The sequence below is a fragment of the Mobula birostris genome, chromosome 5 (assembly GCF_030028105.1).
Source record: "Mobula birostris isolate sMobBir1 chromosome 5, sMobBir1.hap1, whole genome shotgun sequence".
NCBI lineage: Eukaryota > Metazoa > Chordata > Chondrichthyes > Myliobatiformes > Myliobatidae > Mobula > Mobula birostris.
This window is the reverse complement of record NC_092374.1, coordinates 81,645,440-81,673,365: the sequence shown is the minus strand read 5'-3', so window position 1 is coordinate 81,673,365 and position 27,926 is coordinate 81,645,440. Positions and strand designations below refer to the sequence as shown.

Here is a 27,926-nt window from a genome sequence, read left to right as displayed (position 1 = left end):
TCAAATGCTCCTCATGTGGTGACCCTTACTTCACCCCTCATTCTCCTACGTTCCAATGAAAGAGTCCCAGCCTGTCCCACCTAGTCACCTGAGTCAGCAACTTCCTCATAAATCTTCTGTGTGCCCTTACCAGCTTAATGGCATCCTTCCTTCAGTTGGGTCATGCCTGAAGACAAATATACAGTCAGTAATCAAAGATTTTTTTTAAATGGCAACCCACTGGAAATCTGAAATTTAAGAAAACAGGAGCTGTGTGAAACAGTGCCACACCAATGGGTCTTATTGGATCTGGTTCTGTTGACCCAAAACTGAATGCGACTTATACAGCTGGAGTATATAGCATTCCAACTGCTGAACTCAGTGACTGAGGAAGGCCAGTATACCTAAACGGCTCTTTCACCATGAATTGAATGCACCCTTTTCTCCCATCAGGGTTTCCAGCAGCCACAGGGGCCAAGGGAGAAAGACGGGAAGCTTCTGGAAGTTATTGAGCGGAAGCGCTGCCTCTGCAAGGAGATCAAAGCCCGTCGGGGTCCTGACCGGAGCCTCTGTAAGCAGGACAGTATGCCCATCCTTCCCAGCTGGAAGAAGGGCACGGATACACGGAAAGCTGGGACACCGCCCTGTCAACGGCAGCACACCGTCCTCTGGGATACAGCCATCTGATGTTGCCCAGTTCCCCGAGTCACCAGGAGAACATGAGGGGCCATGGTTTCCCCGGGCAACCCGCAACATTTGAACTCCATGGGCCTGGAGTTGCGTCGAATTCACCCAGGCAGACACTCCACCCCAGCCCCCAAAACTCACACCCCTCCCCAAACCCTTCACCATCCTTCATCCTCCATGCAACAAGGATCAGATGGAGTGGGGGGAAGGTGTTTGTGTAGGGGTGGGGGGTGTGGTGGGTGTGTGAGACGTGGAACAAAGCCTATGGCATTCCAGATCAAGGTCATGAACCCTGCATCACATGATGCGGAGTGATCCAATCATCAACGGAGAACAATAAGTTGCCTTAGAAGCAAGAGTTCATGGAGGAGAAGGTTTAGGAGATATTTATTGATGTTAATGCATTGCTTCTCTCTTGGGATAGAGCATGCCAAACCTGGGGTGCTTTGAAGAGTGTCCTGGGTTAGGTTGCCTCTGTCGTTCCATCAAACCCAACACACAGCTGACTGACCCTCCCCCCCCCCCCCACGCCCTCCGGTCCAATCCACAAAATCCAAGGGAAACATTTCAGTTTCAATCCAGCTCACTGTCTGGGTAACTTGTGCCAACCAAGCTGGAAATCCTACAATGTACTCAGGTGCCAACTGTTATTTCATTGTGCCAAGCCCTCTGCCCATTGAGAGAGGCTGAACTGAGGAAAGACCAGTAGACATGGGGCTTTGACTTCCGAGGGCGTAGGAGGAAGGCTGTCTGAGACCAGGCTCGGCAGGCTGGATACAGTGAGGATGTCTCTGCTGCTCGAGGGGGGTCTAGAACAGGACCTAACAACTCAGAATAAAGGGTAACATTGAGGGGAAGGAGAAATAGCTTCACTCAGGCTGGGGAAATCTCACCTCCAGATCCCCGAGGAAGCTGCATTGCAGAGTTTGTTCAAACTACCCATCAGGGTACAGAGGGGAGACGAGGATCATGGAGGGAGAAGGTGAGCCGAGATCTTGATGGGGCAGGTAGAAATGTTCTTAGTTAGAGAAGGGCAAATCATCAAAAAGAAGGGAGGTAGGAGGATGAGAGCGAGGACGGAGCAGAGGAATTTGCTGTAACATTGAGATCGAACATAATCCTCAACAAATTCTATACACACACTGAAGATCCTTGACCTAACAACCAAACTACCACCCTGGGGTGAGGTACAGGTCATCATTCCGAGAGACCAGGTGACCCAGCATTGACCGCACAGGGTGGGACAGTGTGGAGGGACCTTCACTATGCATCCGACCCTAGGAGTGTGTGATGGGACAGTGTAGAGGGAGCTTCACTCTTTGTTTGTGTCTGACCCTGGGAGTGTGTGATGGGACAGTGTAGAGGGAGCTTCACTCTGTGGCTGACCCTGGGAGTGTGTGATGGGACAGTGTAGAGGGAGCTTCACTCTGTGTCTGACCCTGGGAGTGTGTGATGGGACAGTGTAGAGGGAGCTTCACTCTGTGATTGACCCTGGGAGTGTGTGATGGGACAGTGTAGAGGGAGCTCACTCTGTGCCTGACCCCGGGAGTGTGTGATGGATGACCCTGGGAGTGTGTGATGGGACAGTGTAGAGGGAGCTTCATCTGTGTCTGACCCTGGGAGTGTGTGATGGGACAGTGTAAAGGGAGCCCCACTCTGTGTCTGATCCTGGGAGTGTGTGATGGGACGGTGTAGAGGGAGCTTCACTCTGTGTCTGACCCTGGGAGTGTGTGATGGGACAGTGTAGAGGGAGCTTCACTCTGTGCCTGACCCTGGGAGTGTGTGATGGGACAGTGTAGAGGGAGCTTCACTCTGTGTCTGACCCTGGGAGTGTGTGATGGGACAGTGTAAAGGGAGCTCCACTCTGTGTCTGACTGCACCCCCAGCACCTCCCCCCACATTACCCTCTCCTCCACAGTCCCAGGACAGAAAGAATTAGTAACTTTGTGGCCTGAATCAGCCCTCCCATCACACTGTGCCTCAGTGACAAGCAAGGTTGCTCACTGCCACAGGTAGACATTCACAATCACACATGTATGTATACGCATATGTGCATGTACACACACCCTAACTCATTCATAAACACGCTTGCAGGCAGCTCAGAGCACAGTCATATACCAACATACCACTGGACAGGCGTTGTGACAGTTGTAATGCTATTACAACTCGTGGCATTGGAGTTAGTTAAATTTTGGTGTCCTCTGGAAGAAGTCTGTACAAGCTCACGTTGGAATGATTGGGTTTTTTCTGGGTGCTCTGGTTTCCTCCCACCATCTGAAGACCTACTAGACAGGTTATTAGGTCATTATAAGTTGTTCTGTGATTAGGTTAGGGTTGAATTGAGGGACTGCTGGGTGGCACGGCTCAAAGGACAGAAGAGCCTACTCTGTGCTGTATCTCTAAAATAAAAATAAGATGTATACACATGCACAAATATTTACAAACACTCATGCTCATTGTCACAGATTTACACACATGCTCTCTAACACACGCACTCACAGTCAGACACACCAAACGCTCACACATACCCACTCACAGACTAACACAAACACACGTTTCATACAGTCACCTGATTGCAAATGTCCTCACATCTACATGCTCAATTCATACCCCACAGACACACCTACAGATACAGAGCACGAGAACAGCCATTAGCTGATTGTGCTGTGTTCCTGAGGTGCCCCCAGTGCATCACCCACTTCAGGACTGAGTGGTCTTGCACTCTGTGCCATATTCAGCAACAGTGTCTGCCCTGCGCTGACCACCTTGGGCACCTCCTCCCCCCTTCCTCGCTTGACAGGTCCTCTCTTCACCCTCCATCCCAGAAACCACACACGTTGCACTGAACTAGTGATTACTTCTTACACCCAGGACCCCAAATCTTGTAATCTGGAGTAAGAATTGGATGCAGCACCTTACAAGGTGATGTTCCCCCAAACGGAGTTAGTTAGAGTAGGGGCTAACGAAAAAGGTACCTAACCACACCTTGCCTTGGAAAAATCCCACTTGCCACCACAACTTCACATATGAGTGTCTATCAGCTATTCAACCAGGGAGGTGGGAAGCAGAATGGGCTGTGACCCTCCCCACAAGAAGGTGGCCATGGTTTTCTTTCACCTGATCACCTCACATTCTAGAGCCACCTTTCTCTAATTGAACCCTCTGACAGGATACCTTTGGCCCTTTGCAACTCCATACCCTCTCTGGGTCTCCCGGGCAAGCCCATGGGTGGGAATTGGGCTCAAACTTTCAGCTTCATCATTGTTCTTGTTCAAAATTGGAGGGAGGGTTTGCAGGAGAGATCAAACTTGAGGTCCAGGGAGGCTGGTAGGCCAAGTCAGAGGGGCAGAAGGGGATGGACCAATGGAACCGAAGTCCAAGTGCTCTCTGCTCTGTGGGCACCAGGCAGCCCACTACCATGCCCACATCAACCAAAGATACTCAGTCTTTAATATGTAAACCTGTACATATAAAAAATGTATTTACTTCGTGAGACCAGGGGTCTCTCTCATCCAAGGCAATGGAACCTCTTTCTTGCCCATTAAGAACTTCCAGGTCCGAGGCAGAGTTCTCCCTCCCTTGTCTTGATAGTCTAGAACCAACACATGTGGCCTCAGGAGTTGCCACGGCCTCCTACAGTCAATCAGTGGAAGTCTTGTTCCTGACTACTCTCGTCTCCACCTCAGGCTATTGTCTCTCTGCAGGCACCCAATTCCCATCCTCAGTAGGTCTTTGAAAGGCTGGGGAGAGAGGAGGTGTCAGAGAGAGAGAGGGCCAATAAAAAGAAACCAGAACTCCATGTGCCAAATTTTTGACAACTTCCGGAGCCAGGAAACTCATCGGATATCAGCATTTGAAGGCCTCTAATCGATCGGGACCATGGCCTTCATCTCCGGCAGCATCCCGGACACAGTGCCAGGCATGTTACTCCCCCAACCCCTCAGCAACCAATCGATTTGTTTGCACTGTTTCTCAGAGATAAACTTGAGTTGGCCAACAGGTTTGGCCCAATCGGTACGCAACCCTTTTTAAAATTAGCTTAATCAGAATAGTTTAAAAGAGGAAAATTCCACCATGCTATATCTAGTAGTATTCTAAGAAGCATCTTATGTAGCTGATAATAATGAGATGATTTATTGAGTACCGTTTTAATGATTGTGGTTTCAATAAGGAAAATTGTATGTGACTAACATGTACAGTTATCCAATTATTTATTTTTAATTTATCTCTCATAAAATGAAGCAAGGTCCAGGATTTTTCATTGTAATTAAGTGGATCTGTTCTGTTTTCCTATTTCTGAAGTTGAGATTTCTGCAACACACTTGCGGAGTGTATCTCGGTAGCCTGGTTTGACTGGGCTGTGTGGTCTTGCTTATGTCAACCAGGTGGGGAAAGTGAGGAGGAATTGTGTTTCCTAATTATTCAAACTTCAAAAATAAAATTTTTGAAATAAAATTCCCCCAGTCAGACCACGGGTCCAGGGAATCTCATCTCTGCTGTGACAGGTTTCAAGCATTGTCATGGGAAATGTGAGTGGGGGAATTCGCAAATCAACCAATTCCAACTGAACCCACACTTGTCTGCAAATGAACAATGTACATCTTACAGACCATTGTAAATAAAACATAACGTTGAAAACAAAAACCCATCTAATAAATCAGGTGGAGACTTTCTCTTCAATTATGGATATTAGTTCATATATTTTAATGAATTTGGAGTTTTAAAATCCCTCGGTCTGTTTTCCCTGTTGACAGCTGCAGCCAAAGGGAAAATGGGGTGAGTGCCCAGCCTTGAAACCGAGCCAGTCAAAGAACTCCAGCAAGGAATGCTAACCAATCCATGTGGAGTCTTTACAGACTGCCATTGACCATGTTATGTGGCATATCTTCAAGGGTGTGCATGAATTCAGATTAGGGGCCGCATTACAAACAGACAGCAGAGGCATTGCCGAAAGTTTGATCCTGACCTCCAGGTTTATGTGTGATTGTGGATTCATAAGTACTCCCTGTGACTGCACGTATTTCCCCTGGGTGCTCTGGTTTCCTCCTACATACCAACAATGTGCTGGTTTGGGCTAATTACTACTCTCTGTAGCTTCTTACGTTTCTGTGCATTTGAACTGTTGTATCAAACCATGATGCAACCAATCAGGATACTCTCAACAGCACATCTGTAGAAGTTTGTTAGAGTGTTGAGTGGCAAGCCCAGCCTCCTTAACCTTCCAAGTAAGTAAAGACGCGGGCGTGTCTTTCTTGTGGTCATATCTACATGCTTGGCCCAGGAAGGTCATCCTGAAATGTTAAAGCTGCTGACCCCCTCCACTGCAATCCCCACAATGTAGACTGGTGCATTGTGGCCAAATCTTTTGCTTGGCCACCCTGTGAGGGGTTAAGGCAAGTGAGCATATATCAGGTGCAGCTCCATGTCTCTCCACCTTCCCACCTATCTCCTGATGGACCCACACCTTCCTGCCTGGACACAGATCTGAGGGAATTTGTACCTTCTCCCCACAACGATATGGGCTCCCTCTGGGTGCTCCAATTTCCTCCCACAGTCCAAAGGCGTATCAGTTGGTAGATTAATTGGTTGCTGCAAATTGTCAAGTGATTAGGGTAGGGTTATATCAGGGGATTGCTAGGCGGTACGGCTCAAAAGTCTGGAGGGGCCTATTCCACGCAGTATCTCAATTAAAAAAGATAAATATCTGTGGAGGTTCCAGTGGTAGAGTTGGCCCCAGGTTAAGGAAGGCAGCAGTGAGAGGCCATTCAACCCTTTAAGTCTGTCCCACCACTGGATTAGATCATGCTGCCCAAATGAAGTATTGGTTTGTCCTCCAATCTTGGAAGAGCCAACAACCTTCCAAGGTTGGATCAACTAGAATCTCTTCGAATTATGGACCAATATTCCAGACATTATCTGGAGTAGTATCCAAGAGAAACCCCACTGAGATAGTCACTTTCTTTGTTGGCACAGAGGACATGTGACAACAGCCATCCAAAACACTAGAGATTCTGCAGGTGCTGAAAAACCTGAGTAGCACACACAAAATGCTGGAGGAACTCTGCAAGTCAGGCAGCATCTATAGAAATGAATAAACAGTTGACATTTTTGGCCGAAACCCTAGGCGCTCAATTAACCAATTCCTTTGCCAGAGTGGGCATGGGGGTTGAGTGAACTTGTTTCCATGGAGGGGATAAAGGAGAAGAGTACTGCCCTCATCAACTAGACAATGAGCCAAACTCCATTCAAAGATGACATGAGAGTCAGGGTATAGCATCCTAGCTCCTTGGTTTTATTGCAGACTCAGTGGCATGACATAGTGAATAAGGAGTGAAACTGAAAAACAACAAAATACAGTACAATTACTGCTTTGTTCTATACGCAGGTAAGTAAATATACACAGATTTAAAAAATAGCTTTGTTAAGATTCCTGCAGATAAATATTATAAGATTCTGACAAGTAAATACTACAGGTAAGTAGTATGTGTAAACGATTAGAATCTAGGTTAGCATCTAATAAACTTAAAATAACATTCTATTTTAGCAAAATCTTATTGATACCTTTAGATTAACTTCTAAATAATATAACATCAACTTACAAACAATGCTTCTGCCTGGGAAACAACAGAATAGCTTTAGGGAGAAGTTTCTTTTGCTTCTAACATAAACCTCTGGCCTTCTGCCAGCCAAGGTACTTTCCTACCTACTGATTCAGATCTGAAACTGCTCATTAAAATCACATAGAAAAACATGTATGAATTGCAGGTAGGGCAGAACAAGAAGGGTAGGTGACCAAGGGGAGTTGAGTGAATGCTGGGGTACACTGAAAGGAGTTCCTCCACAGTCCAGTTCCATGCCTATCCCTCAGCAAAAGGTGTTTTGCTCTAATCTATGCCCTCAACTCGCTGTGTGAACAGCACGTCAAACAAACGTGCAAGGTAAGTTTGTGTGACGCAGTGGGTAGATTCACTGTCTCATAACCCCAGAGACCCAGGTTCGATACTGACCTCTGGCACTCTGCGTGTGTGTCTATGAAGGTCGCCTGTTCTCCCTGTGACAGTATAGGTTTCCCCTGGGTGCTCCAGTTTCCTCCTACATCCCATCAGCATGCATGATCACTGGGTTAATGAGCCGCTGTACATTGCCCTTCTGGTGTGTGTGGGTGAGGGGTACATTCGGGTGGGAGTAGATAAGGAGGTGGGACTGATCCATGATTGGTGTAATTGACTCAGTGGGCTGAAGAGCCTGTCTCCACACTAAGACAGTGAGGACAGGAGAGGTTTAAAGGAGCTGTGTGGAACATGCTCTTTACACACAGAGAGGGGCGCAGGCAGAGTGCGCAGGGGAGCACCACCACCCTCAGGTTCCCCTCCAAGCCATACACCATCCTGACTTGGAAAGCTACTCCCATTCCTTCACTGTCACTGGGTCTAAACCTCAGATCTCCCTCTCTGACAGCACTGGGAGAGGACCTTCACTCATGCCCCCTCACCCCCTCGAGGGGCAGTCAGGAATGTGTTAATAAATGCAGGTCTTGCCCGAGAATCCCACATCTCCACATCCCGGAAAGTGAAAACATAAGCCTGAGTCTGTTGGGGTCATTACCGTATCCAGTGCTCCTCCACATCAGTGAGACCTGATGCAGGTTTGGGGACCGCTTCTTCAAGCACCTTTGCTCGATCCATCGCAAAAAGTAGGATCTCCATTTCAATCCAACCTTCCACTCCCATTCTCACATGTTGGTCCACGGTCGGCTCTTCTGTCACAACGAGGCCCCTCTCAGCTTGTTGGAGCACAGGAAGTAACACCTCATATTCTGTCTGACGGCATGAACATCAATTTCTCCAACTTCCGGTAATTTCTTCATCCTCTTTCCTTCTCTCTTCTTCCCTTCTCCATTCTGGTCACCCTTCTCTCCTCTTCATCTGTCCATCTCCTCTCTCTGGTTCCCCCCTCATACTCCCCTTCCTTCTGTGTTCCACTCTCCTCTCCTATCAGATTCCTTCTTATTCAACACTTCACTTTTTCCACCTATCACCTCCTAGCTTCCTCCTTAATACCATTCTACCCTTGTTTGCACGTACCTGTTCTCACCTATCACCTTCTAGCTATCCTCCTTCTCCAACCCCACCTTCTTATTCTGGCTTCTTCCCTCTTCCTTTCCAGTCTTGCAGAAGGTTCTCAACCTTCTGTGTCAACCGTTCATTCATTTCCATAGGTGCTGCCTGACCTGCTGAGTTCCTCCAGCATTTTGTGTGTGTTGCTAACGTTTCTCTGACCTTCATCTGAACGCCAGAGAAGGTGGTAGAGGTGGGTATAATTACAACGTTTAAAATACACTTGGACAGGTGCATAGATAGGAAAAGCTTACCTTTTCTCACCTGCCTAGCACCTTTCCCTGGCGCCCCTTCTCCTTGCCTTTCTCCCATGATCCATTCTCCTGTGCTGTCAGATTCCTTCTTCTCCAGCCCTTTACCTTTTCCATCAATCACCTCCCCACTTCTTAGTCCATCCCCACCCATCCTCCTTTGTACTCACCTGGTCTCACCTATCACCTGCCAGCTCATATTCCTTCACCTCCCTCCACCTTCTTACTCTGGCTTCTGTCCCCTGCCTTTCCTGTCCTGTTGAAGGATCTCATCCTGAAGCATCAGCTGTTCATTTCCCTCCATGGATGCTGCCTGAACTTCTGAGATCCTCAGCGCTCTGTGCATGTTGCTCTGGAATTCCAGCAGCAGCAGAATCTCAAAGTACATTTGCTATCAAAGTATGTACAGTATGCAGTACCCAACCCTGAGACTCGTCTTCCCACAGACAGCCACGAAACAAAGAAACACCATGGAACCCGTTCGAAGAAAACCAGCTTCGAATCCCTAACACACACAAAAAGAACATATCATGCAAACAGCAAAAAATGAACAAAAAAAGCAGAATATAAAAATCAAACCACATCATTGAAACAGTCCCGGAATGCTCAGTTCGGTTCAATCTAGAGCTGTGTCCCTGTGTTGCTCTCTCTTGTGCATGTAAACCCCTGTCTCCTCACGAAATTAGGTTTATTAACTGGTTATATATTTATATCTAATAAATAAGTAGAGTGAATAGAAAGGGAAAAGTACTGAGGTAGTGTTCATGGGTTCAATGTCCAGTCAGAAATTGGATGAAAGTGGGGAAGAAGCTGTTCCTGAGTCATTGAGTGTGTGTCTTCAGGTTTCTGTACCTCCTTCCTGATGGTAACAGCGAGAAGAGGACACGACCTGGGTGACGGGAGTCCTTAATGATGGATGCTGCCTTTCTGAGGCATCGCTCCTTGAAGATGTTCTGGATGCTGGGGAGGCTAGTGCCCACGATGGAGCTGACTTTCCAAAGATCTGGGTTTGACCCTGACCTCTGGTACTGTGTGTGTGGGGTGGGTGTCCATGAGTGTCTGTGCACGTGTGTGTCTGTGTTTGTGGTAGTGTGTGAGTGTGTGTGTGTGTATGTGGTAGTGTGTTTGTGTCTGTAAATGTGTGTGTCTGTGTTTGTAGTAGAGTGTGTGTGTGTGTGTGTGTGTGTGCATGTAGTAGTGTGTTTGTGTCTGTGAATGTGTGTCTCTGTGTGTGTGGAGTTTACACTGCTCTCCTGTGACCATGTGCATTACCCCAGGTGTTCAGGTGTCTGTCTGCCTATGTGTCTGTGTGTGTGTGTGTGTGTGTATGCGTGTGTGTGGAGTTTACACCACTCTCCCGTGACCGTGTGCATTACCCCAGGTGTTCAGGTCTGTCTCTTATGTTTGTGTGTGTGTCTGTCTGTCTGTGTCTGCCTCTGTGTCTGTGTCTGTGTGTGTGCGTGTGTGTCTTTCTGTCTGTCTGTCTGTGTGTGTGTGTGTGCGTGCATGTCTGCCTGCCTGTGTGTGTCTGGGTCTGTGTCTGTGTGTCTGTCTGTATGTGTGTGTGTCTTTCTGTCCGTCTGTCTGTCTGTGTGTGTGTGGAGTTTGCACCGCTCTCCCGTGACTGTGTGCATTACCCCAGATGTTCAGGTTCCCTCCCACAACGCAACGACATTTGAGATCAGCCGCTGTAAGTTGACCGTTTAGACCAGGGGCTCCTAATCTTTTGTTGCTATGGACCCCTACCCCCCTACCTTTAACTAAGAGGTCTGAGACCCCAGGATTAGAACCCCTGCAAACTTAGTCTGTGGGTGAGGGGGAGAATGGGAATGTTGGAATGCAGAAATGATTAACAAAAATGGGTCAGAACAATCTCGGTGGGTTGAAGAGCCTGTTTCCCAGCTGTACGGAGTGAGAGAATATACAATACAAGATTAGAAAAGGACTCATGGCCCTGACCAAACCAGCAGATTGAAACACCGAGGACCAGAGCACATTCTGTGAATTCAATGCGTCTCCATTGGGTGAGGAACAGATGTAATGCAACACATTTCCTGTAGGGGGTAGCATCTGCCTGTCAGTGCAGCTCCCATTCCTCTACTCAAATCCTTAAGGGGAAGTCAACCCCAATTTTCTTTTTTTCTTTTATTTCCAAGTACTGACCCCAAATTGGAGACTTTTCCTCCATGGATTGTGGGTGGGCACAGGTCTGTCACTGTATAACACTGGGGTACGGCACCGGTGGGGACGGGTCTGTCACTGTATAACACCGGGGTACGGTACCGGTGGGGACGGGTCTGTCACTGTATAACACTGGGGTACGGTACCGGTGGGGATGGGTCTGTCACTGTATAACACCGGGGTACGGTACAGGTGGGGACGGGTCTGTCACTGTATAACACCGGGGTACGGTGCCGGTGGGGACGGGTCTGTCACTGTATCACACCGGGGTACGGTACAGGTGGGGATGGGTCTGTCACTGTATAACACTGGGGTACGGTACAGGTGGGGACGGGTCTGTCACTGTATAACACCGGGGTACAGTAGCAGTGGGGATAGGTCTGTCACTGTGCGACATAGGGGTACGGTACTGGTGGGGATGGGTCTGTCACTGTATAACACCAGGGTACGGTACTGTGGGGATGAAAGACTGCACATGACAAAGATGGACACACAACCAATCTGCAAAAAGCAACAAACTGTGCAACAACAAAAAAAAGAGAAAAACTAATAGAATAATAGATAAATAAGCATAAATATCTAGAACACGAGTTGCAGAGTCCTCAACAGTGAATCCGTCATTTGTGGGGTATGGTGAAGAGAGTAAATTTGAAGTTATCCCCTCTGGTTCAAGAGCCAGATGGCTGAGGGATAATAACTGTTCCTGGACCTGGTGGTGTGAGTCCTGAGGCTCCTCTACCTTCTTCGCAATGGCAGCATTGAGAAGAGAGCATGGCCTGAGTGGTGAGCATTCCTGACAACGGATGCTGCTTTCCTGCGACAGCGCTCCAAGTAGATATGCTCAAAGTTGGGAGGGCTTTATCTGTGATGGACTGGGCCGTATCCACTACCTTTTGTAGGATTCTGCGTTCATGGCATTGGTGTTTCCATAGCAAGCCCTGGTACAGTCAGTACATTCTCTACTACAGAGTTTGTTGAAGTTCTCTACGTTGTGCCAAATCTGTGTAAGATTCTCAGACAGTGGAGGCACTGCTGTGCTTCCTTACATGCTAGACTCAGGACAGATCCTCTGAAATGGTAAGACCAAGGAATTTAAAGTTGCTGATCCTCTCCACCTCTGATCCCCTGATGAGGACTGGCTCATGGACCACCGGTTTCCTCCTCCTGAAGTCAGTAATTAACTCCTTGGTCTTGCTGACATTAAGTGAGAGGTTGTTGCTGTGGCACCTGTGCTCTGCAAGTGAAGAAATCCAGGATTCAGTTGCACAAAGATGATGAAGATTATTGATTACAGAGCAACTGACACAAAATGCTGGAGGAGCTCAGCAGGTCAGGCAGCATCTATGGACCGAATTCAATGCTTTGGGCCAAGGTCCTTCTTCAGAACTGAGAAGGAAGGAGGAAGATGCCGGAACGAAAAGACAGGCGGAGGGGAAGGAGGATTGCTAGAAAGTAATAGGTGGGAAAGATGAAGGGTTGGAGAAGAAGGAATCTGATAGGGGAGGAGAATGGACCATAGGAGAAAGGGAGGGAGGAGGTTATAGGCAGGTGAGAAGAGGTAAGAGGCCAAGTGGGGAATAGGAGAAAAGGGGAAGTGGAGTAAATTATTTGTTACAGGAAGGAGAAATCAATATTCATGCCATCAGGTTGGAGGCTACCCAGATGGAATACAAGTTGTTGTTCTTCCAGCCTGAGGATGGACCAACATGTGGGAATGGGAATGGGACTCAGGATTAAAATGTTTGGCCACCAGGATTATTGATTAGTATTGGGTGAATGACAGTATTGCATGCAGATCTTCACGATCCAGATGTTCCAGGGTTGAGTGAAGGGCCAATGAAATGGCATCTGCTGTGACCTGTTGCTCCGGTTGGCAGATTGGAGTAGATCCAAGTTGCTTCTCAGGCAGGAGTTGATATGTTTCATCACCAACTTCTCAGAGCACTTTGTCACTGTGGAACTAAGTGCTACTGAACAGTAGTTATTGACGCAGGTCACCACGTTCTTCTCAGGCACCAGTATAACTGAAGCAGGTAGGTACCTCATACTGCCGAAACAAGAAGTTAAAGATGTCAGTGAACAATCCAGCCAGTTGGTCAGCACAGGTCTTCAGTATTCATTAAGGTAGCCCACCTGGGTCAGATGCTTTCTGCGGGCTCACCCTCCTGAAGAACACTCTCACATTGGGCTCAAAACCGTGTACGGTTTTCATCACCGACCTACAGGAAAGATGTAAACAAGGTTGAAAGAGTGCAGAGAAAACTTACAAGTACGTTGCCAGGTCTGGAGGACCTGAGTTATAAGGAAAGTTTTGAGTAGATTAGGACTGTATTCTTTAACGTAGAAGACTGAGAGATTATGAAGGGTATACATAGGGTAAATGCATGCAGCTTTTTCCACTGAGGTTAGGTGGGACTACAAACAGAGGTCATTGTTTAAGGGTGAAAGGTGAAAAGTTTAAGGGAAATATAAGGGGAAACTTCTTCACTCAGAGGGTGGTGAGAGTGTGGGACGAGCTGCCAGTGGAAATGGTGCATGTGAGCTCGATTTCAATGTTTAAGAGATGTTTGGATAGGTACATGGATGGTAGGGGTATGGAGGGCTGTGGTCCTGGTGCAGGTTGATGTGAGTAGGCAGCTTAAATGGTTCGGCATGAACTATGTGGATCGAAGTGCCTGTTTCTGTGCTGTACTTCTCTATGACTCTATAACAGGATCAATGAAAGATCAACCGGAGTGCAGTAAACAACAAACTGTGCAAGTGCAAACAAAAATAAATACCAATAAATAAAGACAAGATAAAGAGTACTGTACTTGAAGTGAGACCACTGGTTGTGGGAGCATCTCAATGTATGGGTAAATGAGTGTAGTTACCTCCTTTTGTTCAAGAGCCTAATCGTTGAGGGGTAGTAAGTGTTCTTGGATCTTGTTGGTGCGAGTCCTGAGACTCTTGTATTTTTTTCCTGATGACAGCAGTGAGAAGAGAGCATGGCCTGGGTGGTGGAGATCTTTGATGATGGATGATGGATCTCTTTCCTATGACAGCATTTCATGCAGATGTGCTCAGTTGTTGGAAGGACTTTACCTGTGATGTACTGGAACAAAACCACTACTTTTTGCCAGATTTTCCATTCAAGGGCATTGGTGTTTCCATACCAGGCTGTGATGCAGCCAGTCAATACACTCTCCACTACATACCTATAGAAGTTTGTCAAAGTTTTAGATGTCCGCAGATGAGAGGGTACAGATTCTAAATCTTTCACTCCCCTCAAAGTTAGCTGTGAACCAATTGCACCAGCGGAGGTTTATTCTGCATTCTCACTCCGGTATGCCTGTCTTGGGTGACATTTCTGTCGGCTTTCTTTGTGTGTATCCTGTCAGAGCTGGACCTCGCTGCTTGTCTCCAGCCGTTGGGGCACAGCTAGAACCAGCACCCTCACCACCGTCTGAAACAGGATGGAATGGGGACACAGGACTGAGCTAGTTCCGTCGTCAGTGCTGTTTCTGTCATCACACTCCAGATTACAACAAAAACAAGTGAAGCAAAAGTATTTCCCCTCCTCTCCCCCCTCTTCCCTCGGTTCTTTTACCAAAGATGATGAAACACTGACGCCCCTACACCTGTTTCAGAGTTCGACACCTCTGTATGTGTCAGCAAGGGTCTTGACAACTTGAGTTATATGGAAAAATTGAAAAGGTTAGGACTTTATTCCTCGGAACATAGAAGATTGAGGGAAGATTTAATAGAGGTATGTAGAATTATGAGGGTATAGATAGGGTAAATGCAAGCAGGTTTTTTTCCACTGAGGTTGGCTGGGACTGCAACTAAAGGTCATAGGCTAAGGGTGAAAGGTGAAAAGTTTAAGGGGAAAATGAGGGGAAACTTCTTCACTCAGAAGGTCGCAAGAGTGTGGAATGAGCTGCCAGCATAAGTGGTGCATGCAAGTGGGATTTCAACGTATATGGGAAGTTTGGATAGGTACATGGATGGTAGGGGTATGGAGGGCTATGGTCCTGGTGCAGAGCGATGGGAGTAGGTAGCTTAAATGGTTTGGCATGGACTAGATGGGCCAAAGGGCCTGTTTCTATAACCTGAATTATATGGGAGGGTTAAATTTTATTCCCTGAAGTGTCGGAGAATGTGTGAAGATTCAGGTAGAATTATATGATATCACAACGAGTATAAGAACATAAAATATAGTAGAAATAGGCCATTCAGCCCATCAAGTCTGCTCTGCCATTCCATCATGGCTAATTTATTCTCCCTCTCAACCCCATTGTTCTGCCTTCTCCCTAAAACCTTTGACGCCCTGACTAATCACAAACCTATCAACCTCCACTTTAAATATACCCAATGCTCACCAGCCTCTGGCTAAAGAAATTCCTCCTCATCTCTGTTCTAAAGGGACGTCCTATTCTGAGGCGGGACTGCGCCTAGACTCCTCTGCTAAAGGAAACAGCAGGAACCTCAATGAGAGCTTCTTCACTCAGAGGGTGGTGAGAGTGTGGAACGAGCTGCCAGCAGAAGTGGAGTATGTGGGATTGGTTTCAACATTTAAGAGAAATATGGCTAAGTACATGGATGGAGGGCTATGGTCTGGGTGCTAGGCAGAATAACAGTTCAGCATTGACTAGATGGGCCGAAAGACCTGTTTCTCACACACACACACACACACACACACACACACACACACACACACACACACACACACACATGCACACACACACACACACACACACACACACACACACACACTGCCAAAGGTCAGGGTCGAACCTGGGTCCCTGGTGCCCACCCACTGCGTCATTGTGCCAACCCTACACACAATTCCTTCCTTACTGCCCATGCCCATTACAAAGCTGGAGTTTGGGGCAGCAATGAAGGTGCTCTGTCTGTCCGTGCCATTACAAAAGATATAGGATTATACATTGCTGTTTTGTAGCATTTTTGTTTGACCTGTCAGGATTGTTGGCCCTGAGCTGAAGCCCCAAACTGGAGGGCCGGTGGACCATACTTAGTCTGGCTTCTACCCTTTGACCTGTTTGACATGGGTGACCCAACCAAGAGCCAAAGCATAAAGCCCTGACTCCAGCCAACATCACTCTCCATGTCATTGAGACAAGCAAGCTCCAAACCCTACAACAAGGTTGTGGTCCTCCTGGAGGCTACACACAATTACATATTATTAATGTTAGCAACAATGGCTGTTTTGTAATCACAGATTTTCGGTTCTGTGGCCGCGTTGTTTCGACTGATACTGATCTCAGTTGTCCCTCCAGCCATTCCTTGATTTACCCGAGTTCTACGTTCCTGAACTACATGTTCAGTGAAATTCTGGCTGGGCAAAAATGCACAACAGGCCTACTCCCTTATCCAGAAGGCAGATTTATTGGCTGCTGTGAAGTGCTTAGTCGTGACAAAAGGGGCATAGACGGCACCTTTCTCCACAGGGCAGGATCTCAAAGCCCAACCCTACGTCACGGTCATGAGAGGTGGAAATGGGGAAGGACAGTCAAAAGGCCTCTGGTGAAGTTGTACAGGCCAATCCCCAGTACAGTAGATTGCAGAAGCGTTGGCAGATTCCAACCATTCCGTCAACTTCAGAGGATGATGGAGACGGAAGGCCATCGATGGCCAATGCTCTGCTGGGACCTAAGGAGAAGAGGAATCAATGGCTATTACCAAAGGATATCCTTTGAGAGGGGGAAGGTTTATGAGCGATGTCAGAGGTAGCTATTTTACACAGAGTGGTGAGTGCCTGGAATGCACTGCTTGAGATGGTGATAGGGGGCTATTGCATTCATCATCATCGTCACCATTATGTGCCATGTCTTATGACGTGGGTGATCGTGGTCTATTGACCGTGATTGCTCTTGGCAAATTTTTCTGCAGAAGTGGTTTGCCATTGCCTTCTCCTGGGCAGTGTCTTTACAAGACGGGTGACCTCAGCCATTATCAATACTCTTCAGAGATTGCCTGCCTGGCGTCAGGGGTCACATAACCAGGATTTGTGACATGTACCAGCTGCTCATACGACCATCCACCACCTGCTCCCATGGCTTCATGTGACCCTGATCGGGGGTGGGGAGGGGACTAAGCAAGTTCCACACCTTGCCCAAGGGTGACCTGCTGACTTATGGAGGGAATGAATATCTTACACCCGCTTAAGTAGAGATGTATCTCCACCCTGCCAAGCAGATACATTGGGAGATTTAAGTGATTTGGACAGGTACGTGGATGAAAGAAAAATGAAGGCTTATGGGGTGTGTAGGAGGGAGGAGATAGTTTGATCATGGAGTAGGTTTATATGGCTGAGCACAACATTAAGAGTCGTAAAGCCCATACTGTGCTGTACTCTTCTACATTTCATTACTGGATCTTACTCTTTGGTACACCAACACAACATGACTCTTATTCTCACTGCCCCTTCTCCAAAGCCTCCACATTCCTCCTGTAATGGGACAATGATAACTGCACACAATACTCCAGATAGAATCATAGAGGTACAGCTCAGAAACAGGCCCTTCAGCCCATCTAGTCCATGCCAAAACCATTGAAACTGCCTCTCCTCTCAACCTGCACTGGGACCATAGCCCTCCCATCTATGTATCTATACAAATTTCCCTTAACTATTGAAATCAAGCTCGTATCCACCGTTTCCCCCTAAACTTGTCACCTTTCACCCTCAACCCATGACCTCTAGTTGTAGTCACACACAACCTCAGTGAAAAAAGACTGCTTGTATTTACCCCATCTTTACCCCTTATAAATTTTGTATACCTCTATCAAATCTCCCCACAATTTTCTATATTCTAACCAAAATCTTATACAATTGCAATATGACTTCCCCACTCTTACACTCACTGCTCGACCAATGACCGCATGCATGCCATACGCCTTCTTCACCATCCTGTCCACCTGTGTTGTCACTTTCAGAGAGCAATGACTTGGACCCCACGATCTGATGAGCAAACCCCCACACCATCCATTATAAACCCAGCGAGCTGGTGGAAGGGCACTGGAGAGAAGGTGTAACCTGTTCCTGTTTTCTCGCTGAACACCTTTAAACTTCTTGTGAGTTACTGGAGACCCTTAACAGGTGGGAGCAGAATTCCAAAACTGCATTCCCAGGATGGATCGGGAGGGTCAACTGGGACTGTCCCAGCGATGCGCAGGTAGATAAGACAGGTGGAGGAAAAGGAGGAAAAGAAAGGTCTCCCTCTCAGCCAGTGTCCGAGTGTTGGGGCAGATGCCAGGTCAATAAGAATGGTCCAACATTCTCTTACCTTGTCAATTTCCCCCAAGCAGCAGAGCTTGAGAGGAGACCTGATAGTGCAGTTTGAGCTTGAAGGGATTTGGTATGTAACCAGAGACTCCAGCAAATATCTACAGATACAAGAAAATCTGCAGATGCTGGAAATCCAAGACAACACACTCACAAAACGTAGGAGGAGCTCAGGAGGTCAGGCAGTATCTATGGAAATTAATAAACAGTCGGCGTTTCAGGCCGAGACCCTTCGTCATTTCTGCAGATGTTTGGTGGAGAGCATTCTAACTGGTTGCATCTGCGTTTGGTGTGCAAGAGGCCACTGCACAGGATCGAGAAAAGCCTCAGGGAGATGTAAACTCAGCCAGCTCCATCATGGGCACTAGCCTCCCCAGCATCGAGGGCATCTTCTAAAGATGATGCCTCAAAAAGGCAGAATCCATCATGAAGGGCCATTACCATCCAGAGCTACCATCAGGGAGGAGGTCCAGGACCTTGAAGACATACTCAGTGATTTAGGAACAGCTTCTTCCCTTCCGCCATTAAATTTCTGAACCCATGAAGAGTAACTCACTTCCTACTATTTATTTTCACTATTTGTCTATTTATTTATTTATTTATTTATTTATGTTTATAAATTCTTATTGTAATTTATAGTGTTTTATTTATGTATTGCACTGTACTGCTGATACAAAGCAACAAATTTCACAAAGTACACTCAGTGACCACTTTATGAGGTACACCTGTACACCTCGTTAATGCAAATATCTAATCAGCCAATCATGTGGCAGCAACTCAAGGTATAAAAGCATACAGACATGGTCAAGAGGTTCAATTGTTGTTCCAATCAAACATCAAAACGGAGAAGAAATTACTTTGACCATAGAATGTTTGTTGGTGCCAGATGGGGTGGCTTGAGCATCTCAAAAACTGCAGATCTCCTGAGATTTTCACACACAGCAGTCTCCAGAGCTTACAGAGAATGGTGTGATAAACAAACAACATCCAGTGAGTGGCAGTTCTGTGGGTGAAAATGTCTTGTTAGTGAGAGAGGTCAGAGGAGAAGGCAGACTGGTTCAAACTGACAGGTTGGTGACAGCCACGTGTTACAACAAAGGTGTGCAAAAGAGCACCTCTGAGCACACAACACATCAACCCTTAAAGTGGTAGAAGGCTATGGACAGGACGTACCTAATAAAGTGGCCACTGAGTGTTTGTCAATAATAATAAAACTGATTCTGATTGTGAGATTTAAAAAGATCATGAGAGACATAAATAGAGTAGACAGCCAGTATCTTGCTCCGGGGCTGAAATATCTAAGACGGCCAGTATCTTGCCCTGAGTTTGAAATACCTAAGACAGCCAATATCTTGCCCTGAGTTTGAAATACCCAAGACAACCAATATCTTGTCCCGGGGTTGAAATACCTAAAACAGCCAGTATCTTGCCCTGAGTTTGAAATACCTAAGACAGTCAATATCTTGCCCTGAGTTTGAAATACCTAAGACTACAGAACAGTGGAGGAATGCGAGAAGGAGTGCTGAGATTGATCTTGGAGTAGGTTAAAGGGTTTGCACAACCTTGTGGGCTGAAGGGCCTGTACTGTTCTCTGCTCTGTGTTGTACAGGGTATGCAGTTAAAGTGAGAGACATGTACAGGGCCAGGGATTTTACACGGAGAATGCTGCTTGGTGGTAGAGGCACGTACAAGAGGGGCTGTCAGGTGGACACGTAGATGTGTGGAGAATGGAGGGATATGGACCTTCTGAAGCCAGAAAGGATTAGTTAAATTAGGCAGTTAATCACAAGTCTCCATGTACAATACTGTGCGAAAGTCTCAGGCACATATATATTGCTGGGCTACCTAAGATTTTTGCACAGTACTGTAGTAACTTTATATATTGCACTATACTGCTGCCACAAAACAAACAAGTTTCATGACATACGTGAGTGCTGATAAACCTGATTCTGATAGGGGTCTCTATTGTGGACTGAGAGTGGGAAGCGGGCAGGGAGAGGGGAATCATGGTTGGGAAAAGGGGAAGGGAGCAGGAAGCACCAGAGAGACATCCTGTAATGATCCATAAACCAATTGCTTGGATTCAAATGACTTTGTTGTCTCAGGACTGGTCGTGTCTACACCTGTGCCACCTCTTACCCCTGGCACTCCTTCTCTGCCACCCGTCCCAAACCCCTGCCACTCCATTCCCAACATCCTTTGCTCCCCCCAGATTTACAGACTTGCTCTCCACTCCACATTGACAAATACAATACTGTGCAAAAGTTTTAGGCACCTTAGCTATATATATTGTGCACTGAAGGGTCTGTTCCTGCACCACACTATGTTCAAACTACCCCTGTTTCAGGCCATGCATTTTTCTCCATCTGTTTTTCCACTTTGCAGGAGATTTCACAGTCTATGGAAGGTTAATCCCGTATTCTGTGTTTCTTCTCTTGACCTTTTTTTTGCCGAATTTGAAACCGCGCCCAGTTCCCAGACCTGCTACTTTTCCCCCGTGACTACAGAAGCTTCCTGTTTGGGTCTAATCCTATTTGAAATGCCTGAATTTACCATGACTGGCTCAAATTTCCTGGTGTGCTTCTGCTCCATAAAGGATTGTAGAATGGTTCTGCTTCTTGCATTTGTGTCTTCAACATAGTCTATTGCTCAGCCACTATTTTCCATTTTCCATTGAGAGTGGGGGAGATTCAAACAAGAGGACATGAGTTGAGAGTTAAAGAGCAAAAGTTTAGCGGTAACATGAGGGGGAACTTCTTTACCCAGAGAGTGGTAGCTGTGTGGAACGAGCTTCCAGCAGAAGTGGTTGAGGCAGGTTCGATGTTGTCATTTAAAGTAAAATTGGACAGCTATATGGACAGGAGAGGACTGGAGGGTTATGGGCTGAGTGCAAGTCAGTGGGACTAGGAGAGAGTAAGAGTTCGGCACGGACTAGAAGGGCTGAGATGGCCTGTTTCCGTGCTGTAATTGTTATCTGGTTATATATATTTTAGATTCAGACTTGGATTCTGTGTATTTATCATGTCAGAATCTGAATCAGAATAAGCATCAGGTTTAATATCACCGGTATGTGTCATGAAATTTGTTGTCTTTGCAACAGCAGTACAATGCAATACATGATAACAGAGAAAAACTGAATTACAGTAAGTATATATATTAAATAGTTAAATAAGTAGCACTAAAAGAGAGAGAGGAAGTAGTGAGATTGTGTTCATGGGTTCAATGTCCATTCAGAAATTGGACGGCAGAAGGGAAGAAGCTGTTCCTGAATCACTGAGTGTGTGGTTTCAGGCTCCTGTACCTCCTCCCTGATGGTAGCAATGAGAAGAGGGCATTTCCTGGGTGATGGGGGTCCTTAATGATGGATGCCACCTTTCTGAGGCATCGCTGCTTGAAGACGTCCTGGATACTGTGGAGGCTGGTGCCCATGCTGGAGCTGAATGAGTTCACAACTCTCTGCAGCTTACTGTGATTCTGTGCAATAGCCCCCACCCCTCCGCCCCCCACCCCACCATACCAGACGGTGATGCAGTCAGGTAGAATGTTCTCCATGGTACGTCTGTAGAAGTTTGTGACTAATCAAACCTCCCCAAACTTGGAATGAAATTGCTCATGTGCATTCAAACAAACAGCGAAATGTGCCGTGTACATTAACAGCTGATACCATCCTCGGATGTGCTGGGGGCAGCCCGCGGGTGTTGCGTGCTGGGGGCAGCCCGCGGGTGTTGCGTGCTGGGGGCAGCCCGCGGGTATTGTCACCCATTCCAGCACCAACGCAGCATGCCCACGATGCTCAGCAGAATAACACACGACTTGTGCTTTCCTCCTCCTGAAGTCACTAATCAGCTCTTCGGTTTTGCTGATATTGAGTGAGAGATTGTTGTTATGGTACCACTCAGCCAGATTTTCAATCTCCCTCCTAAATGCTGATTCATCACCACCTTTGATTCAGCCTACGACAAATTTGAACATGGCACTGGAGCTGTGCTTAGCCACACAGTCGTAAGTGTAAAGCGAGCAGAGCAGGGGTCTAAGCACACATCCCTGTGGTTCACCTGTGCTGATGGGCATCGTGGAGGAGGTGTCGTTGCCAGTCTGAACTGACCGGGGTCGGCAAGTGAGGACATCGGGGATCCAGTTGCACAAGGGGGTATTGAGACCAAGGTCTTGAAGCTTATTGATTACTTTTGAGGGGATAATAGTATTGAATGCTGAGCTGTAGCTGATAAAAAGCATCCTGATGTATGCATCTTCACTGTCCATCCATTGCAGGGTTGAATGAAGAGACCAATAAAATGGCATCTGCTGTGGACCTGTTGCTCCAGCAGGCAACCTGGAGCGGACCCAAGGCACCACTCAGGAGGGAGTTGATATGTTTCATCACCAACCTCTCAAAGCACTTCATCACGGTGGATGTCAGTGCTATTGGACGACAGTCACTGAGGCAGGTCACCACATTCTTCTTGGGCACCGGTGTAATGGAAGCCTGCTTGAAGCGAGTGGGTATTTCTGACTGCAGAAGGGAGGAGTTAAAAATATCAGTGAACGCTTCAGCCAGTTTGTTAGCACAGATCTTCAGTACTCGGTCAGCTACCTCACCTGGGCCAGATGTTTCCGGTCCTTGGGGGCTGTGGGAGTTTGTTAAAGTGCCTCCGTGTTTTATTGGTCAAAGCTGGACTCCTACAATAATCTGGAAAGAGTACGGGGAAAGTTTACAGGGACATTGCCGGAGACCCAAGTTATGGGGAAAGATTGAAAAGGTTATTACCTGGAGCTGAGGCGAATGAGGAGAGATTTGACAGAGATATACAAATTTATGGGGTGTAAACATGCAGGCATTTCCCCGAGAGATTGGGTGAGATTAGAAATGGGCATGGTAAATTTAGGATGAAAGGTGAAGACCATAAGACATAGGAGCTGAATTAGGCCATTCAGCCCATCGAGTCTGCTGCACCATTTCATCACATCTGACATATTATCCCTCTCAACCCCATTCTCCTGCCTTCTCCCCATAACCTTTGATGCTCTGACTGATCAAGAACCTATCAACCTTCATCCCCAAGCCCATCCATGGCAATGAATTCCACCCCCTGGCTAAGAGGAACCTGAGGGATATGTTCACCACTCACAGGATGGTGGTGCAAGTGTGGAATGAGCTGTCAGCAGAAGTGGTGGATGTGGGTTCAATTGCAACATTTAAGTTTGGATAGGTACATGGACGGGTGGGGTTTGGAGGGCATTGGTTCTGGTGCAGGTCGATGGGAAAGTATAGTTGGTGGGGTGGGAGGGAGATGTCAGAACTAAGTTATTTGCACAGAGAAGGCTGGTATATGGAAGGCCCTGCCAGGGGTGGTGGTAGAGGCAGATACATTAGGGGCATTTAAGAAACAGGCACATGAATGATAGAAAAATGGAGAGCCTCGAGGGAGGGAAGAGTTAGATTGAACTAAAGGGCCCATACTGTGCTGTAGTAGTATCTGTGTGTCAAAGATTCAAAGGTTTCAAAGGTACATTTAATGTCAGAGAAATGTATACAATATACATCCTGAAATGCTTTTTCTTCACAACCATCCACGAAAACAGAGGAGTGCCCCCAAAGATCGAATGACAGTTAAATGTTAGAACCCCAAAGTCCCCCCAGCCCAGCTCCCCCCTCCCACGCGTAAGCGGCTGCAAGTGTCAGGAGCAAGTGAAGACAGTGAACTGAGATGCTGAGGTTCCCAGCAGTGACCTTCTAGGTTGAGATGATTCTCCTCCAATACTATGATCATTACAAGAGGTGTAAGAATCGATTCCCACTTGACCAGGACTCCGAGAAACTGGGGAGAGCTACCAAGGCACAGCGAGGCCCCTGGAGACCCGGGTACGATTCCAGCCCCTGGCGCTACGCGTGTGCATCACAAATTACCTTAATATTATTAAAACCTTGAAACCATTGGTGACTTGCGGAGTTGCAGGGAAACGCTGCCCCGTCAGGGAACGTACACGACACAGGCTAGATAAAGACAGGCACAGGGCGGTGTGGCGATTCCTTACTCATCGCCCGTTACGCCGCTGGCGTTTAGGGCTGCCGTGAAAGTTCTCCATCTCTGGCAGTGTTCAGGACTTCCTTCATCACAGTTTTCACTACTGTCAGTCACACAAGTCCTGGGTAGAAGCTCAAGAAGACGTTATTGTCTGCCTGTCAGTAGCTTCCTCTCGGTTTTCACTGCTGTCAGTCATACAGGTCCCGGGTGGAGACTCAGGAATACCGTTGCACTCAGATGTAGAAAGATGCTTCATTGCTGTTTGCGTAACAATTCTGTTTTGCCAGTCAGGGTTGTTAGCCCTCAGCTGAACCCCCAGACCTGGGGGACCGATGGACCATTCTTAATCTGGCCTCTAACCTTTGACCTGTTTGGCATGAGTGACCCTACCAAAGGCCAAAGCCTAAAGCCCTGACTGCAGCCAACATACCTTTCTGGGTCATTGAGGCACACAAGCCTTCAAGTCATGCCTAGGTTGTGGTTCTCTTGAAGGAGCATAGTGGTCAACGTGACGCTATTACAGCTCGGGGCAACAGAGTTCAGAGCTCAATCCCGGGCGCCTCTGTAAGGAGGTCATACATCCTCCCCATTTATTATCAAAGTCTACATGCAGCATACAACTCTCCCCACAGACAGCCACAATGCAAAGCAACATCATAGAACCCAAAGGTTGGTTGAGTGAACTTGGCCTCTTTTCCTTGGAGCGACGGAGGATGAGAGCTGACCTGATAGAGGTGTATAAGATGATGAGAGGCATTGATTGTGTGGATAGTCAGAGGCTTTTTCCCAGAGCTGAAATGGCTAGCACAAGAGGGCACAGCTTTAAGGTGCTTAGAAGTAGGTACAGAGGAGATGTCAGGGGTAAGTTTTTTCACGCAGAGTGGTGAATGCGTGGAATGGGCTGCCGGCGATGGCGGTGGAGGTGGATACAATAGGGTTTTTTAAGAGACTCCTGGACAGGTACATAGAGTTCAGAAAAATAGAGGGCTATAGGCAACCTTAGGTAATTTCTCAGGTGAGGACATGTTTGGCACAGCTTTGTGGGCCGAAAGGCCTGTATTGTGCTGTAGGTTTTCTATGTTTCTAAAAATGTCAAAACTCCAATGCACCACACACAAACAAAGGAAATTGCATGAATGGAACAAAAGAAAATGAATAAAACACACAGAATATAAAACACAAAATCGAAAGAGTCTGTGACTGCTACAATCTGCTACAATTCTATAACTAAATTATTGAAAGAAAAGGTAATATTGGAAAATGACTTTTGAGGATCATAGAGTTTGGAGGCATGATTCTGCCTGCTCTGTTGTCTGTATAAACATATTTTGAACAAATTGTATCACAGGTACATGAGGGCCTTCTGAACCACAAACAAATGTGCATGTAGGTCTTGTTTGTGGGCAAACAGACAACTGGAATGAGGCACCAGGTCAGTTTGCTGAAACTGTTGCTTCAAACATGGTGAAAAGACAGCAACTGCTGGATGAACTCATCTGTGAGGGTCAAATGAACATTTTCTACAATAAGGTGGAGTCTTGATTTGACAATCTATTTTCTATTTTCAAGTAAATTTTATTATCCAAGTACATAAATGTCCCCATATACAACCCTGAGATTCATTTCATTTTCCTGCAGGCATACTCAGCAAATCAATAAAATAGGAAACTATAGGTCTGTCAGTCTGACCTCAGTGGTTGGGAAGATGTTGGAGTTGATTATTAAGGATGAGGTCTCAGGGTACTTGGAGGCACATGATAAAAAGACCATAGCCAGCATGGTTTCCTCAAGGGAAAATCTTGCCTGACAAATCTGTCGAGAATCTTTGAAGAAATAACAAGAGGGATAGACAAAGGAGAATTGGTTGATGTTATGTGCTTGGATTTTCAGAAGGCCTTTGATAAGATGCCACATATGAGCCTGTTTAACAAGTTACAAGTCCATGGTATTACAGGAGAGGTTCTAGCATGGATAAACCAGTGACTGATTGACAGGAGGCAAAGAGTGGGAATAGAGGGCCTGGCTGCCGGTGACCAATGGTGTTCCACAGGGGTCTATGTTGGGACCATATTTTTTTTACATTATATGTCATTGATTCGGATGATGGAATTGATGGCTTTGTTGCAAAGTTTGCCCATGATATGAAGGTAGGTGGAGGGCAGGTAGTCTTATGGAAGTAGAGAAGCTATAGAAGAACTTAGACAGATTAGGAGAATGGGCAAAGAAATGGCAGATGGAATACAGTGTCAGGAAGTGTATGATCATGCACTTTGGTAGAAGAAATGAAAGGGTTGACTCTTTTCTAAATGGAGAGAAATACAAAAAAAAAACTGAGATGCAAAGGGATTTGGGAGTCCTTGTGCAAAATTCCTGAAAGGTTAATTTGCAGGTTGTACCTTTGATGAGGAAGGCAAATGCGATGTTAGCATTCATTTCAAGAGGACTAGAATATAAAAAGCAAGGATGCAATGTTGATACTTCATAAAGCACTGGTGAATAGTTTTTGAGTATTGTGAATAGTTTTGGACCCCTTGTCTTAGAAAGGATGTGCTGAATCTGGAGACGGTTCAAAGTAGGTTCACAAAAATGATTCAGGATTGAATGGCTTGTCATATGAAGAGCATTTGATGGCTCTGGGCCTATTTTCACTAGAAATCAGACGAATGAGGGGGGATCTCATTGAAATCTATTGAATGGTGAAAGGCTTTGATAGAGTGGATGTGGAGACCATGTTTCCTGTGGTGGGAGAGTCTAAGACCAAAGAACTCAGCCTCAGAATAATGGAGCATCCTTTTAGAAGATTGGGGCTGTGAGGAAAATTGGATCAACATGATGAATTGGCGGAGCAGATGATGGGCCAAATGGCCTAATTCTGCTCCTATACCTTATGACCTTATAGTCTGATCCAATTTTCCTCTCAGCCTCAATCTCCTGCCTTCACCCCATATCCCTTCATGCCCTGACCAATGAAGAATCTATCAACCACTGCCTTAATTTCACAGATTCACCACTCTCTGGCTAAAGTTCCTCCTCATCTCCATCCTAAATGGATGTTTCTCTATTCTGAGGCTATGTCCTCTGGTCTTAGACTCCCCCACCACAGGAAACATCCTCTCCACATCCACTCTATCAAGGCCTTTCAACATTCAATAGATTTCAATGAGATCCCCTTTCATTCTTCTGAATTCCAGTGAGTAGAGACTCACTGTAAATTCAGATTAAAAATTGCAAAGTTAAATTAAATAACTCGTGCAAAAAGGGAAAGAAAGTGCTGGATAACGTACAGTGCTCATTGACGATTCAGAATTCGGATAGCAAAGGACAAGAAGCAGTTCCTGAATCATTGGCTCATGTACCTCTTCCCTGATGGTAGCAATGGGAAGAGGATGTGTCTGGGTGA

General features: G+C 46.6%; 1 protein-coding gene across 1 annotated transcript in view; it reads left to right on the top strand.

The window, feature by feature from the left end:
- The window catches only part of LOC140197805 (neuronal tyrosine-phosphorylated phosphoinositide-3-kinase adapter 1-like), a 48,363-nt gene extending 43,055 nt beyond the window's left edge, over positions 1-5,308 (top strand). The window contains exon 7 of the mRNA XM_072258267.1: positions 433-5,308. Coding sequence (XP_072114368.1) covers positions 433-666 — 234 coding nt within the window. The 3' untranslated portion in view covers positions 667-5,308. The remainder of the gene's footprint in view (positions 1-432) is intronic.
- Positions 5,309-27,926: the final 22,618 nt, after the last annotated feature.